Source organism: Orbicella faveolata, unplaced genomic scaffold (genome assembly GCF_042242905.1).
Source record: "Orbicella faveolata isolate gen_17 unplaced genomic scaffold, um_ofav_v1 contig_26, whole genome shotgun sequence".
Lineage (NCBI taxonomy): Eukaryota > Metazoa > Cnidaria > Anthozoa > Scleractinia > Merulinidae > Orbicella > Orbicella faveolata.
In genome coordinates this window covers 12,721,497-12,736,698 of record NW_028301554.1, presented here as the reverse complement: position 1 = coordinate 12,736,698, position 15,202 = coordinate 12,721,497, and the positions used below count along the sequence as shown (strand labels likewise).

The 15,202-nt window shown below is 36.7% G+C and overlaps 1 protein-coding gene and 1 pseudogene across 4 annotated transcripts; both read left to right on the top strand.

Annotated features, from left to right (window-relative positions):
• The first annotated feature begins 872 nt into the window (after positions 1–872).
• On the top strand, positions 873–13,951 carry LOC110063238 (paired box protein Pax-3-B-like). Of its 3 annotated transcripts, none has more exons than XM_020770199.2 (5): positions 873–1,337; positions 2,492–3,040; positions 6,075–6,262; positions 7,000–7,208; positions 13,875–13,951. In XM_020770199.2, the coding sequence occupies exons 1-4, from the start codon at positions 1,307–1,309 to the stop codon at positions 7,177–7,179; spliced, it is 948 nt and encodes a 315-aa protein (XP_020625858.2). In that variant the 5' UTR covers positions 873–1,306; the 3' UTR covers positions 7,180–7,208; positions 13,875–13,951. The 3 variants fall into 3 exon arrangements, with proteins under 3 accessions (XP_020625858.2, XP_020625857.2, XP_020625856.2); XM_020770198.2 differs by lacking the exon at positions 13,875–13,951 and having other exon boundaries at positions 875–1,125; positions 1,245–1,337; positions 7,000–8,524; XM_020770197.2 differs by lacking the exon at positions 13,875–13,951 and having other exon boundaries at positions 875–1,337; positions 7,000–8,524.
• LOC110063241 (paired box protein Pax-1-like) lies at positions 8,622–13,951 on the top strand (annotated as a pseudogene). Its single transcript, XR_016208978.1, has 3 exons — positions 8,622–8,734; positions 9,319–9,872; positions 13,875–13,951. The product of XR_016208978.1 is annotated as a paired box protein Pax-1-like (transcript).
• Positions 13,952–15,202: the final 1,251 nt, after the last annotated feature.

The window sequence follows — 15,202 nt, the reverse complement described above, 5'->3', positions numbered from 1 at the left end:
AACGGTCGCAATGTATCTGGTTTATCAGTTTTTTTTAACCTTGTATAGCAAACAAAAAATGAACTTTCTAAAACGTCCGGTGTCGATGTCACGTCGGCCAATAAAACGTAGATCAGTCAGTGTTGGTAATCTTTATCCATCCATTTTCTTTGTTTTGAAAAACTGACACTTTAAAATTACATTTGCAGTGCGCCTGGAAGTCAGCCCCGTTTCAGAACGCCCCCGTCACATATCCGATAACTACGCAAACGGCTTGTTCGTTGAACATTTGGTCGACTCAACGGAACTTAGAAACTTTCGACGTGTGTCACGCTTCGTACCCTTTGTATAAAACTCGGTAATTTTTTATGGACGTTTCATAAATCACCGTGTAAGCTTGGCTTACAGACAATTTAATGTGTCCAGAGCAACAAAGTGTCTTTTGCGGTAAAGTTCCGTAGTTTTGGCATGAGATCTTGGCTACAATGTGCGTGGGTTCTTAGAAAGATGGAGAACAAGCTGAGAGGTGGCGGGGTTAATAAGTTAACGATGTTTTTTTAAAGAATTTTCGTTCAGAAAGGAAAAAAGGAAAAATATGCATTGTTACAAGCAGGAACAAGACAATCGATGTAGACCATCAGTGAGTTATGTGGGTGCATGGAATAACGTAAAAAAGCGAAATAGGCACTAAAACATGACGTCAAGCTTTGCTGTAATACGAAACAGTACAGTTCTAATTTCTCTAGAACTATTAAAAGTCTGCCATAGCTGACTTGGTGAGAAACTGTGGATCAATCAGTTTCACGCAAACCGTCACGCCGTGAAATGCTGGTTTGTTTTTCTGCCCTCTTGATCTCAAAGGAACAACGAGAGCGGCATGTGACGTGTTGTTATGTTCATGTCGTGACGTTTCTTCCCACCCGAATCGTGACGCGATGGTTATTTGCCCACCAGAGTCGTGACGACAGTAGCGAACATCCACCGAATGCGATACGGAAAGGCACGAGCAACCAGTTATTTATAAATTTATTCGTTGATTTCTCGTATTCAGAAAATGCTTTTAGTCCTTGTCTCAGCTGTTGTGAAAAAACGTATTTTTCCTTGAATATTTCTTAACTTTAATGACGATGCCCGGCGAAGGCGGAGGTAATTGATGCAATTTTAAGAACGATCTGCGGCGTTGTGACGACAGTGACGAACTATCTCCGAATGAGATACGGAAATTTACGAGTCACAAAATATTCTCTTCCATATTCACATTGTAGACAACTTTGGACGAAGCATCGCTTTTCAATGAAAAGGTTGTGACATTGCCGGCTCTTCAAGGATGCAAGATTCTTCCACATTTTCACATGCAGGTAATAACATCTTCCGTTACTTTTAAAAATCGTTTAGGAGACGCCTTTAGTACAATGTTAAGTTTAAATTATTAGAAAAGACCCGCGATAACATAGTGTAATTCTCAGCTCAACAAGCAAACTCTGATCGAATAATTCCCGGCAATTAACACAGAGAAAGCAGAGATACTAACGAATTAAATCGTAATAAAGCATATCCAAATCTTTCCCAGAGCTCGTGCTACCATCAACCTCCGTAATTGAAATGTTTTCAAATTTATGATCCGTTCCGTGGGATCGATTGATTCGGTGTCCAAGCCGTTAAACAGTCGGTCAAAATATGACACGTGCACACCCAATTTCAATGAGATCCAAAGACTTGGAAACTCATAGTGGCTCCCTGTCAACATACGAAAAGCAATTTTCAGTTTAGCAATAGATGGTTCATTCCTTATCCGTCACCAATATTCCCTGCTATATCTGTCAGTAATAAATCCCGTGAGGTTAAATCCAGCTTCGTTTAGACTCCGCAGTCTCCTGCAGCTCTTACCTATGTTCAGTTAGCAGTTTTCAACGTCGTTCCAGTTGTATAAAGTCCAGAGTTATTTTGCATACAAACTTAAGTGATGTTGATCAGATTTCGATACAGTATCTCACTAGTATGATTGTCTCACTGTGATTACATCGCCAGTGAACACCCTTTCTTTGCCAGGTGTTTTGATGTCCACGAAGTAACAATATATCTTCGCATGCCGAAACTAAGGTAGTAGAAATTCGCAACAGACTATCGCATTAGATCGCATGGCAGTTTAATTATTTTAGACAGTATTAAAACATATTTACATAACTGGAGTTGGTGGATCAGTTATATTCTACCTACAGCATATTGGTGTGCAGTTATTAAGGGCCCAAGTTTCAATCTTCTTTCTGTTGTAGGCGGTTTTCTGGTTCTAAATCAAAAGAGTCCATGTTGTGACTAACTAAAGCTGTTTAAGCAGACCTTCAATTTTAAAATTGTGCACTCTTTTATTGCTTCCGTTGTCAAGTGTCGAGTGTCGAGCAAGTGAACTTGAATAAATCAGTAACTGATGCTTGCCCCGCATGTTCACCGCAAACAACTCAATTTTCCTTTGGCAAACAAACACCCACTACAAAAACGTGATTTCCTTCCGTAGGACCAGGGCGTTTAAATCAGCTTGGAGGTGCTTATATCAATGGCAAACCACTTCCAAAAGAGATTCGGAACGAAATCCTCGCGTTAGCCTTCCAAGGATTTCGTCCTTGTGACATAAGTCGTCGTTTACGGATTACCCATGGCTGTATTAGTAAGTTACTGTCCAAGTATCGTACAACTGGCTCAATCCAAGCTGGAGGAGAAAGTGCAGGCCGACCCCGAGTGATCACTCCTCGAATAGCACAGAGAATCATGGAGTACAGAAAGGAACAACCAGGTCTGTTTTCTTGGGAGATACGAGATCGTCTTGTTCAAGAAAACCTGTGCAGTAAGGAAAGTCCTCCCTCTCTCAGTTCCATCAGTAGATTGTTGAAGAATAAACATAATTTGGACACAGCGCAAGGAATTATCCGGAAACGTAACAGCAATTCCTACATGATTGCCAGTATCTTAAATCTACCGTCTAGCCAGTCGTCATCGTCGATTCCTCCATCGATGTCGTCTACTTCTATAGATAGTCGTGGAAAAATGGTTGAACAGAAACAGACAGGTCAGTAAAAAAGAAACTATTTTACGTGTTTTCCCTTTTCAATTGCTTGCAAAACCATTTTTATATCCTACGTGTTGTTTACTCTAGTGGTTCTATGTGCCCTAGTGCACGTAGGAGATTCCTCCAGCCCTGGTCCTCCTCAACAACAATATGACAACTTCCGAACGTCGCTTCCATGCCCGATAGTCAAGATAGTGACATTTCACGGAACGGGTCAAGCGAATTTGTTGGTAATCTTAAAATGTTAAAAGAAAGCATAGTCACAAGACTAGAATCAGGTGGGCCTGACTCCGGCAAGTCATCAAAATTTACTTAGGCCTTTCAGTCAAGAACTTGTATATAAAATGGCTAACCAAAATTGATGTAAGTCAATCAAGGCTCTGTGGAAGTAGCGCACATGGGGTGCCAACAGCTAACGGAAATCAGCTCTATGAAATATTTATTTAATAGTCAATATTTTGAGTATTCTGTGAGTTTTATTCTGAAAAATGTCGAAAAGTAGAGTTTCTAGAACCTTGCGGACATTCCAGTTTACTTGCCCAGTATTTGTGAATAATGTTAGAAATGACTGACAATATTAGCGTCTATTTAACTCCTATCTAATCAGAAACAACTGGAAAATGCTTTCAGTTAGGTTTACCCTCGATTTTTCTTAATACGTTGACTCAACTGATACTTGTTAAGCAATAGCGATTGACAATGTTTACTATCTGGCGATCATAACCTGGACATTCTAACTATTACTAAACGTGGATGGCATTGAATGACTTGGAAAGTTAATGATAGGTGGCTAGATGATTTAAACTTTACGGGGTTACGTACCAACAAAAAAATAATTTGGCTGACTTATTTATTTAGTTATTTTATTTAATTTCTAAATTAAACACCACGATAAAGGAAAGTCATTTAAACACGTGCACATAAAGCATTCAAAACATAGTAATGATATAAAAGTAATAGTTTAAACATTTTTTTTAACCTTTATGTATATTATATGACTAAGAATACAAAGCAATCCTTCTTTAAGAGGCCAAATTAACTGTTTGTCTGTTGTGTTGAGCTACTGAAAACAGTCCAGTGGACACTGAAGAAAACCCTCACATTGATATATTTCACATTTCTATCTGACTTACTTTTGAGAGACAGTGTTTGAGCATAGTTGTACTCAATTTCAATCTTAGGGGTATTATAATACTGTGAAATATAGGAGTGAAAATAACTTTTTCCCATCCACTCAGTTGTCAGAGTAATATAAATATTTCCACTCTACCAAGGCCTAAACTGTCATCTGTGAAATGAGATGATAAAGGTCGGACCTGAAAACACACTTAGTTGCTTTTCTGGTTTGAAAGAAACCCTTAATAACTTGTGCATGATCTATAAAATTGTTAATGTGTTTCTGTGCCAAGATTTCCTGAAAACAGATTTACTATTTCATAATCATTCCTGTTTTTTTCAAATACAAAATCTATATGAAAACAAAATATCCTCACAACGACGTTTGAAGCTCATTTGACGAATAACGTGGATCCTCCAATTTGCGACACCTTAAATCTTCTGTTAGAAAATATTTTTTGTCCAAAAACTCTTAGCTTAGTTTTTAGTGGTGCATATCTAGATTTAGATTTTTTAAATTTTTAACTTTTATCATATCTTTAAATTTTTATTTTATTTTGTAATTTTTATTATCTTATAAGTGTAAATAGTTTTTAATTTTTAACTTAGGATACAGGGCCACTGGTTCGTCAGTCTTTTTACTGTTATGTGTTACCCTCTGTAAATAAAGTTGTTACTTACTTACTTACTTACTTACTACTTACTTACTTACTTACTTACTTACTTACTTACTATTAAGAAGACAAAAAACATTTAACCCAGAAAAATACTTTCTTATCTCTGTGGAAGGGACGCTGTCTTAAGGGATTCTCTACTACTTCTAGTTTCACATGACACAATGAGGTTAGAGTATTTGTAGCTGAATTTATTTTTGGCAATATCCAGCCAGATATGTCTTACCTTTGGAAAACAAACATTTCTGAAGCCCAAGGTTGATTTCCGTTGCAAAGATTACAACTGCAGAAATTGTTTTATGTAAGTTATATGCAAGTTAAGCTTACCTAGCATTAGAGCTAATTGTGCCAAGACGTGGTTTTACGTTTTGATTCGTGTACCATGAGTTAGACACTGATCTTTCTCAAGCCATTGAGGATTCCAGGTACAAATAACTTCCTTCTGAAAAGAGAAGGGGTCTTACTATAACGATCTTTTTAAAGTTATCTTGTTGAAAGTAATTTTAGCATTTATATAAAAAGTTATCGTAATTATATTGTGACGGATCTCGAAAAGCCCCACAAGTGAACATTAAAAAAGTATGTAATTCTTGTAACACACTATCACGACTACAAAGGACTACTGACACTGACACTTGTACCATTACCCAGTCGGATTTTGCTCATATAGACGCTAATTAGAGTAACTCGCTCTAATTTTATGGTTGAAGAAAAAAGAAACAAAGTTGTCAGGAAATCTGAGGAGGATTGAGGACAGAAGGATTTGTAGATTGTTATTAAAAAGGGTATAATAGGAACTAGGATTGGACTTCATAGCTTGTTGTTTGGGTCTAAATTGCCCCTTAGCCTAACCTCCAAGGCTGTGGGACCAATGGGTTTTCTATAATCAAGTGTTCCTTTATCGTGCTGGTCAGAGAGTGCCTGGCTGTAGGGAATGGTGGGTAGACTATAGAAGTTGGTGGCAGACCAGGGAGTGTAAGTCCAGCAATAAAATGTTTTGACATTGTGGAAATAGGATTTCGAAGCATTTTGAATGGCTACTTAGAATTGAGCTAAGGATTTGGATTTGCATTCTTCCCTTTTCTCTTTAGGACTCAGCATCTAAAAATACAACAAACAGCATCTAAAAATATCGCAGTCTCTCTGTTGACGTCAATTGTCTACCACATTGTCTGCCACTTGTAACTGTGAGTTTGTAGTGTTTGGTCATTAATAATAAACATTTATTTTGTTGGCCGTCACAGAGAATACCCAGGATGCTGAAGACTCACGCGAAACTTTTCCGCTGCGGATTCAGAGAAGAGAACGCATCAAGTACACGAGCCACCAACTACATGAACTTGAAACAGCATTTAAAATCAATCAGTACCCATCTGTGTCAGGGAGAGAACAACTAGCAAGAAAAATTGGAGTTACTGAGTCCAGAATTCAGGTGCAGTGTTATTCAGGTGTTATTCAACTGCATTACTGTTTAGTTCAGGTAACTTAAACTGACTAATGTTTGAGCTCTAAAGTAAATAGGAGAATCTACCAACTACCATTTAGTTTCCTCTGATGGGTAAGTAACAATACATTTGTTTTACTTTTAACAATAGATTTTAAGCAACAACCTGTAAACTGTAACAAATAAATGGAAGGCTTCTCAGTCCTTCCAACTTCACAGGCTACAAATTCAGGCGCTGTTGGGTTATGACATTGAATTTGACAAGTTCTAGTTATCTACCGAACACTCTTGGTTGGCACAAAAAGGAATTGTTATCTATATAAAACATAAGCCAGCCTGAGTGTATTTTTCCAACATGTTTACTCCAAGAATAATACTACTGACCTTCCGAACATTTGTCACAAATTATCTTAAAGGCCAAGAACGGCTTTTCTCAAGCGTAGCCTTTGCCACAGCGCTGCCTCCCCCAGGAACACAATCTAGCTAGAGACCTAAAACTAGCTAATCCCCGTGGCCCATCTGCAAAAGAGGATTAACGAGAAGTTCGCTGAACCAGACTCCTCCACGACAATAAAAAAAACTGTGTACCCCATCGAACCAACAAAAATAGGCTTTCTAATGAACAAAGTTAATCCAGACTTTGTTATTAACGTTTCATGGTAGATTTTACGATATTTAAAACCAAATTCTTCAGATCTTCTAATCACCTGTTTGGTGGACTCTAGGTGTGGTTCTCAAATCGAAGGGCAAAGTGCAAAGCTAGAAGGCACTCGACTAATGAAGCAGATTCAAGAACAAACGACCCAAAAGACTGCTCGTGTCGACGGATTTCAGACTCTCACGTACTACCGAAAATGATGGGACCTGGTACATCAAGAATATTCTTTCCACCTGAACAACATTAAGCTGTTTGTTGCACGAAATGTGCCTAATGGTAATACTTACTCTTAAATATTTAGACTGGTTTTCTAGATTGGCCCATGAAATCTACACTAGTCTCTTCCCAGAGAACTAGCTTTATGTTTGAATTTGTTCTATTCACACCTCGAGTGAGCTTTCTAAGAAATACATTTCCTAACCTACAAAGATGCCTCTCTTCTTGCCCTGTACGTTTCAAATGTTTAAATGATTCATGGCTAGCATTGGATATGAAATGACACATAACCCAGAGAGGTTAAAGTTATGTAAACATATTACAGACATATTAGAGTGATATATGTTATAGTGACTGAGGAGAACTCTTTCTTTCTCTTTTTGCTGCTTGGTTCGGTGCAAGAGCCCAAAACAAGTAAATTTGTATGAGGAATTTTTCAAATGCTCCTTACAATAATGGAACCTAATTTCGAAATGATTTAACAAACTTTTTCCCTGCAGGAATTATAGCTTCATTTGAAATGGAACTTTAAAACTTGATTTCAGATAAAAAAAAAAGGTTGACTGAGAAATAAATAAATAATTAAATTAATTAACTGATTTAGAGCTAATGAAAGCCAATAGTAGAACACAAATCTGACGATATTACGTGAATTGCTGAAGAGATCGACAGCTAGTTAAGAGTAGTTTTAGGCGACGTTTTGAAGACACATGTCATTATTATACCTAGAACTTGATGTATCCGTGGCAACTGTATTATGACAATTTAAAATTTTCTTACAGTAACAAGATTTAGCTTTCAAGTAGTCATTTTTACATAATTTATAACATTTTTGCTTTATTTAGTTTTGCGTCATTGCTTTAGTGGATTTTTCTGGTATTAGAAAGATCAAGAAATCGTAGATGGCAGAACGAAGATGGCGCCTGTTGGAATATCATGAACGAAATGACTACGTGAAGTGACATCACCGTCTCCTGTTACTTACCTCAAATGAAACATGTTTGGATGTTCTACTTACCCTCTTAGTTTCATTTCTTTGTTTAAATGTTCTTGAAGTTACAGAGGAGGTTGGGCGGCTTCCGTAGAAAACAAAAACAAGACGGTCAGAATAGCGTTAACATATGTCAGTAGTGGATGATGCTAAATTTTAGGGAAAGGGACTAAAACTGATAAAAAATTTACAAATTAGTGACGAAAAATAGAAAAAAAAAAAACAAACAAAAAGCAGGAAAGAAACAACAAGCAAACTTGAAACCAGTTTTGTGGTTTTTCTTGAACTTTATACAAAAATGTAAACATTAAAATTCTAGAGTATAAATAAACTTCACAAAGCAAACTTTTTGAGCTACATAATAAATTAAAAGGGACCACAAAAATCCTGTTTTGATTTGTTCAGGTGTGTGACATAATTTGAGCCTGCATGCTTATTGGACCTCATTAGACAATTTTCGAGATCTGACTGTGACCACATGAGGGGTCCATGTGAGTAGCCTGAGACGTGCAGCATTTTCAGCAATGCTTAGACATGCAGTGACTGTGGCTTGGATGGTTTAATATGGATGATCATCCTGCACTTCCCGTTGTCGGTAAGAACTGTGAACTAGTTTGCAACCAATACTTTAGCTGGCTGGGACAATTTTTGGTTCTCTCGGTTCTTTAAAATTACATGGCATGCAAGTGAATGGATATTTGTATTTACAAGTGCAGTATCAGCAACTGATTGCTCAAACAGTTCTTAGTTTCCATGCAGTTTTCGACTGGCCGTAAAATAAATAATCGATCTGAACGTTCCCGATGCCATAGGTCCTGGAAAACCAAATACTCTTTTGAAATTTACCACGACAAAAATACCAGTTGATTTGCGTGTGCAACTAGGCTAGTCCGATTTCTGACTTGCAGCAGCGCGAGGAACACTTTAATTTGTATCTCGATACGATTGGCACTGACAAAAATTGTCTGTCTGCTTCAAATCAGACAAACACAGTGACTGAACACGAGTTTTGAGTTCCGTTTTCCTACGTGTAAAAGCGTGGGCAAGTTCACCCCGGAGTTCACCCTGTGATGTCCAGGGGTAAATGAACAAATCACGTTCGTATTTCCTACGATGATCCAGCATACTGCACCCTTTTCATAAAATCGCATATTCTGAAGTTGTGATGGCCTTCTTTAGGTTCACACCGCTTAAATCAGCTTGGAGGTGCTTATATCAACGGCAAACCACTTCCAAAAGAGATTCGGAACGAAATCCTCGCGTTAGCCCTCCAAGGAATTCTTCCTTGTGGCATAAGTCGTCGTTTACGGATCATGCACTCATGGCTGTATTAGTAAGTTGTTGTCCAAGTATCGTAAAACTGGCTCAATCCAAGCTGGTAGAGAAAGTGAAGGCCGACCCCGATCACTCCTCGAATAGCACAGAGAATCATGGAGTACAGAAAGGAACAACCAGGTCTGTTTTCTTGGGAGATACGAGATCGTCTTGTTCAAGAAAGCCCGTGCAGTAAGGAAAGTCCTCCCTCTCTTAGTTCCATCAGTAGATTGTTGAAGAATAAAGATGAATTGGAAATAGCGCCGGAATTATCCGGGAACGTAACTACAATTTCTACATGATCGCCAGTATCTTAAACCTACCGCCATTTGAGAGTCGGTCTCCCTCGTCGATTCCATCATCTATGGCATCTACATCCACAGATAGCCATGGACAAATATCTGAACAGAAACAGACAGGTCAGTAATAATATCAAATTTACTTGATAAAGTGATCCAGAGATTTCTGTTTCAGTTTATCTTAGATCCTTGTGGGGTTATTGAAAACCGTTCAATGAACACGAAACTAACCTTTACCTTGAAGTTCGCTTCCATTTTCTTTTGAGAGGCAATGCTCGAATTGTAATCAATTTCAATTTTTTGTTGTGAAAAAGTGGAATATAAAGGTCTGAATATTTTTTTGGAAGCAATGTTTTCACTGTCTACGTGAAAGAAAAAGAGTAGACGTTAAGCGTAAAATCGTTAGAGCACACTGTTGCTTTTCTAGTTTATAAAAAAAACCTTAATAACCTGTACATCATGTATAAAACTGAATGAGTTAATAGCAGTCTGAAACCAATAGTCTAACAAAGACCGGTTAGTCCTTAAAATTTGCCATAGTGGCCCTATGATCTTTACATCAGTTGTAATGTTAAAAGATAATGTCTAATTTATAGTTTAAATGTGTCAGAGGAAACTCGTTTTGTTCAATAAAACAAGAAATTGCCGTTGAAAGAAAACAAAATACATTTACATACACTTTCAAAATGTTTATGTATAAGAGTTCTGCAAACTGATTAACTCTTTGGAAGACAGGTTTAATGTTTGTTCACTCCATTAGTATAGTTAAGTGGAATTTGAAATTTTATATACACCAATCAATTCCATAACCTTCATTGATATTAATTTACAGAATTGATTTAAGGTCAGGAAAATTATGAAGTGTTTGACGATTTTTTAAAGCACTTTCTAATACAAATGGAAGATGTTGCAGCATATCACTGTAAGGTACCTCAGGGAAGTCTTCTTAAGAGATCTTTCACTGTTTTTAATGTTACATGGTATAGATAATGTATTTTTAGCTGAAATTATTTCAGAAATTCAATCCAGGTCCAAATAGGTCCAAAGAGGTCCAAAGATTGTTATCTCTGTGGAAGGGAAACTGTCTTAAGGAATTCTCTACTACAGGACACAGTGAGGTTAGAGTATTCGTAGCTGAATTTATTTTTGGCAATATCCAGCCAGATATGTCTTACCTTTGGGAAACAAACATTTCTGAAGCCCAAGGTTGATTTCTTGTTTTTTTTCTTTTTTTTATTACAATATCTTACATTACATTACATACAAAATTACCTACTACTTACAATGTCCACGTAACTTACAATTTAACGATAATAACAAAACTTACAATACTAACATTATTTACGATTTGTTAATATCTTACATTACAATAATATCTTACATTACAATTTGTTAATATCTTTCATGTAAAGGGTTAGCTACAATACGGGGCTTTCTCGCATATTAATTTGTGACTTAGATTTATGTTTCTCAATTTTAATTTTGTTTGTGAACATCGCTAAGAAAGCATCGAAATAAAATTCTTCTTCTTTTCTTGAGGCAGTATATAAATAATATTTGGCTATAATAATGCAGAGGTTTCAACCAAGATGATGAGCGAAGTTATCTGTCACGCCATATATTATTTCATTTTTATCGAGAGTGATCCTATCCCCGTTTTTGGAGCTCCACCAATTAGTAAAGAGAGACCAAAAATGCTGAGCTTCAGAGCAGGTAACAAAAAGATGGGTTAACGTTTGTCTTTCTCCACAGAGGTGACATTTATCCTGTTCCTTGATTGAATCTCTAAAAAGTGTCGAATTTGTGGGTAGAATGTGATGAATTATTTTGTATTGGAAAATAGCGAGTCTAGTGTCTTTTGTAACATTAAACGGAAGGCTATAAATGAGTTGTATTGTATGTTCTTTTAGACTGGCTTCTTTCATCCTTCGTTCAGCTGTAGGCGTAACGAATTTACTCTTAACAAAGAATTTAGTTGCTGATCTGCAAGAGGGTTTATCTAAAGATATCTTATCCTTCTCAGAACGTTCTTCCAAGGGTTCAGTAACATTTCCTTTGAGAATATTGATCCATTTTTGAGGGACTGCGTGGCATAGACCGAAATAGTATAAGAAGTTTGATTTCTGTTGCAAAGATTGCAACTGCAGAAATTGTTTTATGTTAATTATATGCAAATTTAGCTTACCTAGCATTAGAGCTAATTATGCCAAGACCTGGTTTTACGTCTTGATTTGTGTACCATGAGTTAGACACTGATCTTTCTCAAGCTATTGAGGATTCCAGGCACAAATAACTTCCTTCTGAAAAGAGAGGGGGTCTTACTATAAGGACCTTTTCAAAGTTATCTTGTTTAAAGTAATTTTTAGCATTTATATAAAAATTTATTGTAATTTTATTGTTACGGATCTCGAAAAGCCCCACAAGTGAACAGTAAAAAAGTATGTAACCCACTATTACGACTACAAAGGACAACTGACACTGACACTTGTATCATTACCCAGTCGGATTTTGCTCATATAGACGTTAATTAGAGTAACTTGCTCTAATTTTATGGTTGAAGAAAAAAGAAACAAAGTTGTCAGGAAATCTAAGGAGGATTGAGGGCAGAAGGATTTGTAGATTGTCATTAAAAAGGGTATAATAGGAGCTAGGATTGGACTTCATAGTTTGTTGTTTGGATCTAAATTGCCCCTTAGCCTAAACTTTTTCTTTAAATTTATATTTGAATATACACATTATTTAGAAGACAAACATTACTTACAATAGTAACAATACGTACAGCACTAATTTAACTTACACTACTAACACTACATAATATAGTAATAGTAACATTGCTTACAATACTAAACAGCACTTGCAATACTAACATTGCAATTACACTACAGTACGTAATACTAAGGAGAGCAGGGAAATAGAACAAACCATTTTAATAAAACCAGTTTATTCCACAAAGTGCAAAAACAGGCTTCGAATTTGCGTGGCATGATGCATTATTATTTACTATTATGCTAATGGTAAGAAAGAAAGGGGAGTTGCTTATACTAATACGAGAATAAAGGAATCCAACTTTTTGTAATGTACAAGTTTACCATTTCTTTTGGAAATCAAAAATTCTATGTTAAGAGTTGCTTTCAATTTAGCCTTAAAAACTTCTAAAGATGGTTTAGTATTATCGAGCTTACACCTATAGATATAAAACTTTGCAAGCAAAAGAATGTGGTTAATTACTATTAAGTCTTTATCAATATCAAATTTACCAAACAAAACATCTATGAGTGAAAAATCTACTACTTCATTTTATGGATGGCCAGCCATGATAACACCTCTTTCCAAAACGATTGGACTTCATAGCTTGTTGTTTGAGTCTAAATTGTCCCTTAGCCCTACCTCGAAGGCTGTGAGACCAATTCGTTTTCTATAATGAAAGTGTTCCTTTATCTTGCTGGGCAGAGAGTGCCTGGCTGTAGAGAATGGTGGGTAGACTATAGAAGTTGGTGCGCAGACCAGGGAGTGTAAGTCCAGCAATAAAATGTTTTGACATTGTGGAAATAGGGTTTTGAATAGCATTTGGACTGGTTACTTAGAATTGAGCTAGGATTTGGATTTGCATTCTTCCCTTTTCCCTTTAGGACTCAGCATCTAAAAATACAACAAACAGCATCTAAAAATATCGCAGTCTCTCTGTTGACGTCAATTGTCTACCACATTGTCTATCACGTGTAAGCGGCGAGTTTGTAGTGTTTGGTCATTAGTAATAAGCATTCTTTTTGTTGGCCATCACCGAGAATACACAGGATGCTGAAGACTCACGCGAAACTTTTCCGCTGCGGATTCAGAGAAGAGAACGCATCAAGTACACGAGCCACCAACTGCATGAACTTGAAACAGCATTTAAAATCAATCAGTACCCATCTGTGTCAGGGAGAGAACATCTAGCGAGAAAAAGTGGAGTTACTGCGGAGTCAAGAATTCAGGTGCATTGCTATTCAGGGTACAACGAAAAAAGGCTTTCTAATGAACAAAGTTAATCCAGGGCTTATTATTAACGTTTCATGGTAGTTTTTACGATATTCTGTAACGAAATTCTTCAGATCTTCTAATCATCTGTTTGTTGGACTCTAGGTGTGGTTCTCAAATTGAAGAGCGAAGTGCAAAGCTAGAAGGCACTCGACTAATGAAAGACCAAGACCAAGACCAAACCACCCAAAAGACTGCACGCGTCGTCGGATTTCAGACTCTTACGTACTACCGAAAATGATGGGACCTGGTACCTCAAGAATATTCTTTCCACCTGATCAATAACAACATTAAGCTGTTTGTTGCACGAAATGTGCCTAATGATAGTACTTACTCTTAAATATTTAGACTGGTTTTCTAGATTGGCCCATTAAATCTACACTAGTCTCTTCCCAGAGAATTAGCTTTATGTTTGAATTTGTTCTATTCACACCTCGAGTGAGCTTTCTAAGAAATACATTTCCTAACCTACAAAGATGCCTCTCTTCTTGCCCTGTGCGTTTCAAATGTTTAAATGATTCATGGCTAGCATTGGATATGAGATGACACATAACCCAGGGAGGTTAAAGTCATGTAAACATATTACAGACATATTAGAGTGACATATGTTATAGTGACTGAAGTGAGCTCTTTCTTTCCCTTTTTGCTGCTTGGTCCGGTGCAAGAGCCCAAAACAAGTGAATTTGTATGAGGAATTTTTTAAATACTCCTTGCAATAATAGAACCTAATTTCAAAATTATTTTAAAAACTTGTTCCTTACAGGAATTATAGCCCCATTTGAAATGGACTTTTAAAACTTGATTTTCGATAAAAAAAGTTAACTGATAAGTAAATAAGCAATTAAATTAATTAACTGGTTTAGAGCTAATGAAAGCCAATAGTAGAACACAAATCTGACGATATTACGTGAATTGTTGAAGAGATCGACAGCTAGTTAAGAGTAGTTTTAGGCGACGTTTTGAAGACACAACATGCCATTATACTCAGAACTTGATGTATCCATGGCAACCGCATCATGAAAGGCGTTTTTTTCTTAATGTAAAATTTTCTTACAGTAACAAGATTTAGCTTTCAAGTAGTCATTTTTACATTTTTTAGAACATTTTAGCTTTATTTAGTTTTGCGTCATTGTTTTTTAGTGGATTTTTCTGGTATTAGAAAAATCAAGAAATCGTAGATGGCAGAACGAAGATGGCGCCTGTAGGAATATCATGACGAAATGTCTACGTGAAATGACATCAATGTCTCCTGCTACTTACCTCAAATGAAACATGTTTGGATGTTCTACTTACCCTCTTAGTTTCATTTCATTGTTTAAAAGTTCTTGACGTTACACAGGGGTTGGGCGGTTTCCGTAGAAAATAAAACGAGGCGGTCAGAATAGCGTGAACATATGTCAGTAGTGGTTGATGCTACAGTTTAGGAGAGGGAC

Bases quoted from the DNA above. Each gene is read 5' to 3' on its own strand.
- LOC110063238 (XM_020770199.2), top strand. From the start codon at position 1,307: ATGCAAGATTCTTCCACATTTTCACATGCAG. The intron at 3,041-6,074 runs GTCAGTAAAAAA...TGGCCGTCACAG, and splicing joins GGTTGAACAGAAACAGACAG to AGAATACCCAGGATGCTGAA. The intron at 6,263-6,999 runs GTGCAGTGTTAT...GGTGGACTCTAG, and splicing joins TTACTGAGTCCAGAATTCAG to GTGTGGTTCTCAAATCGAAG.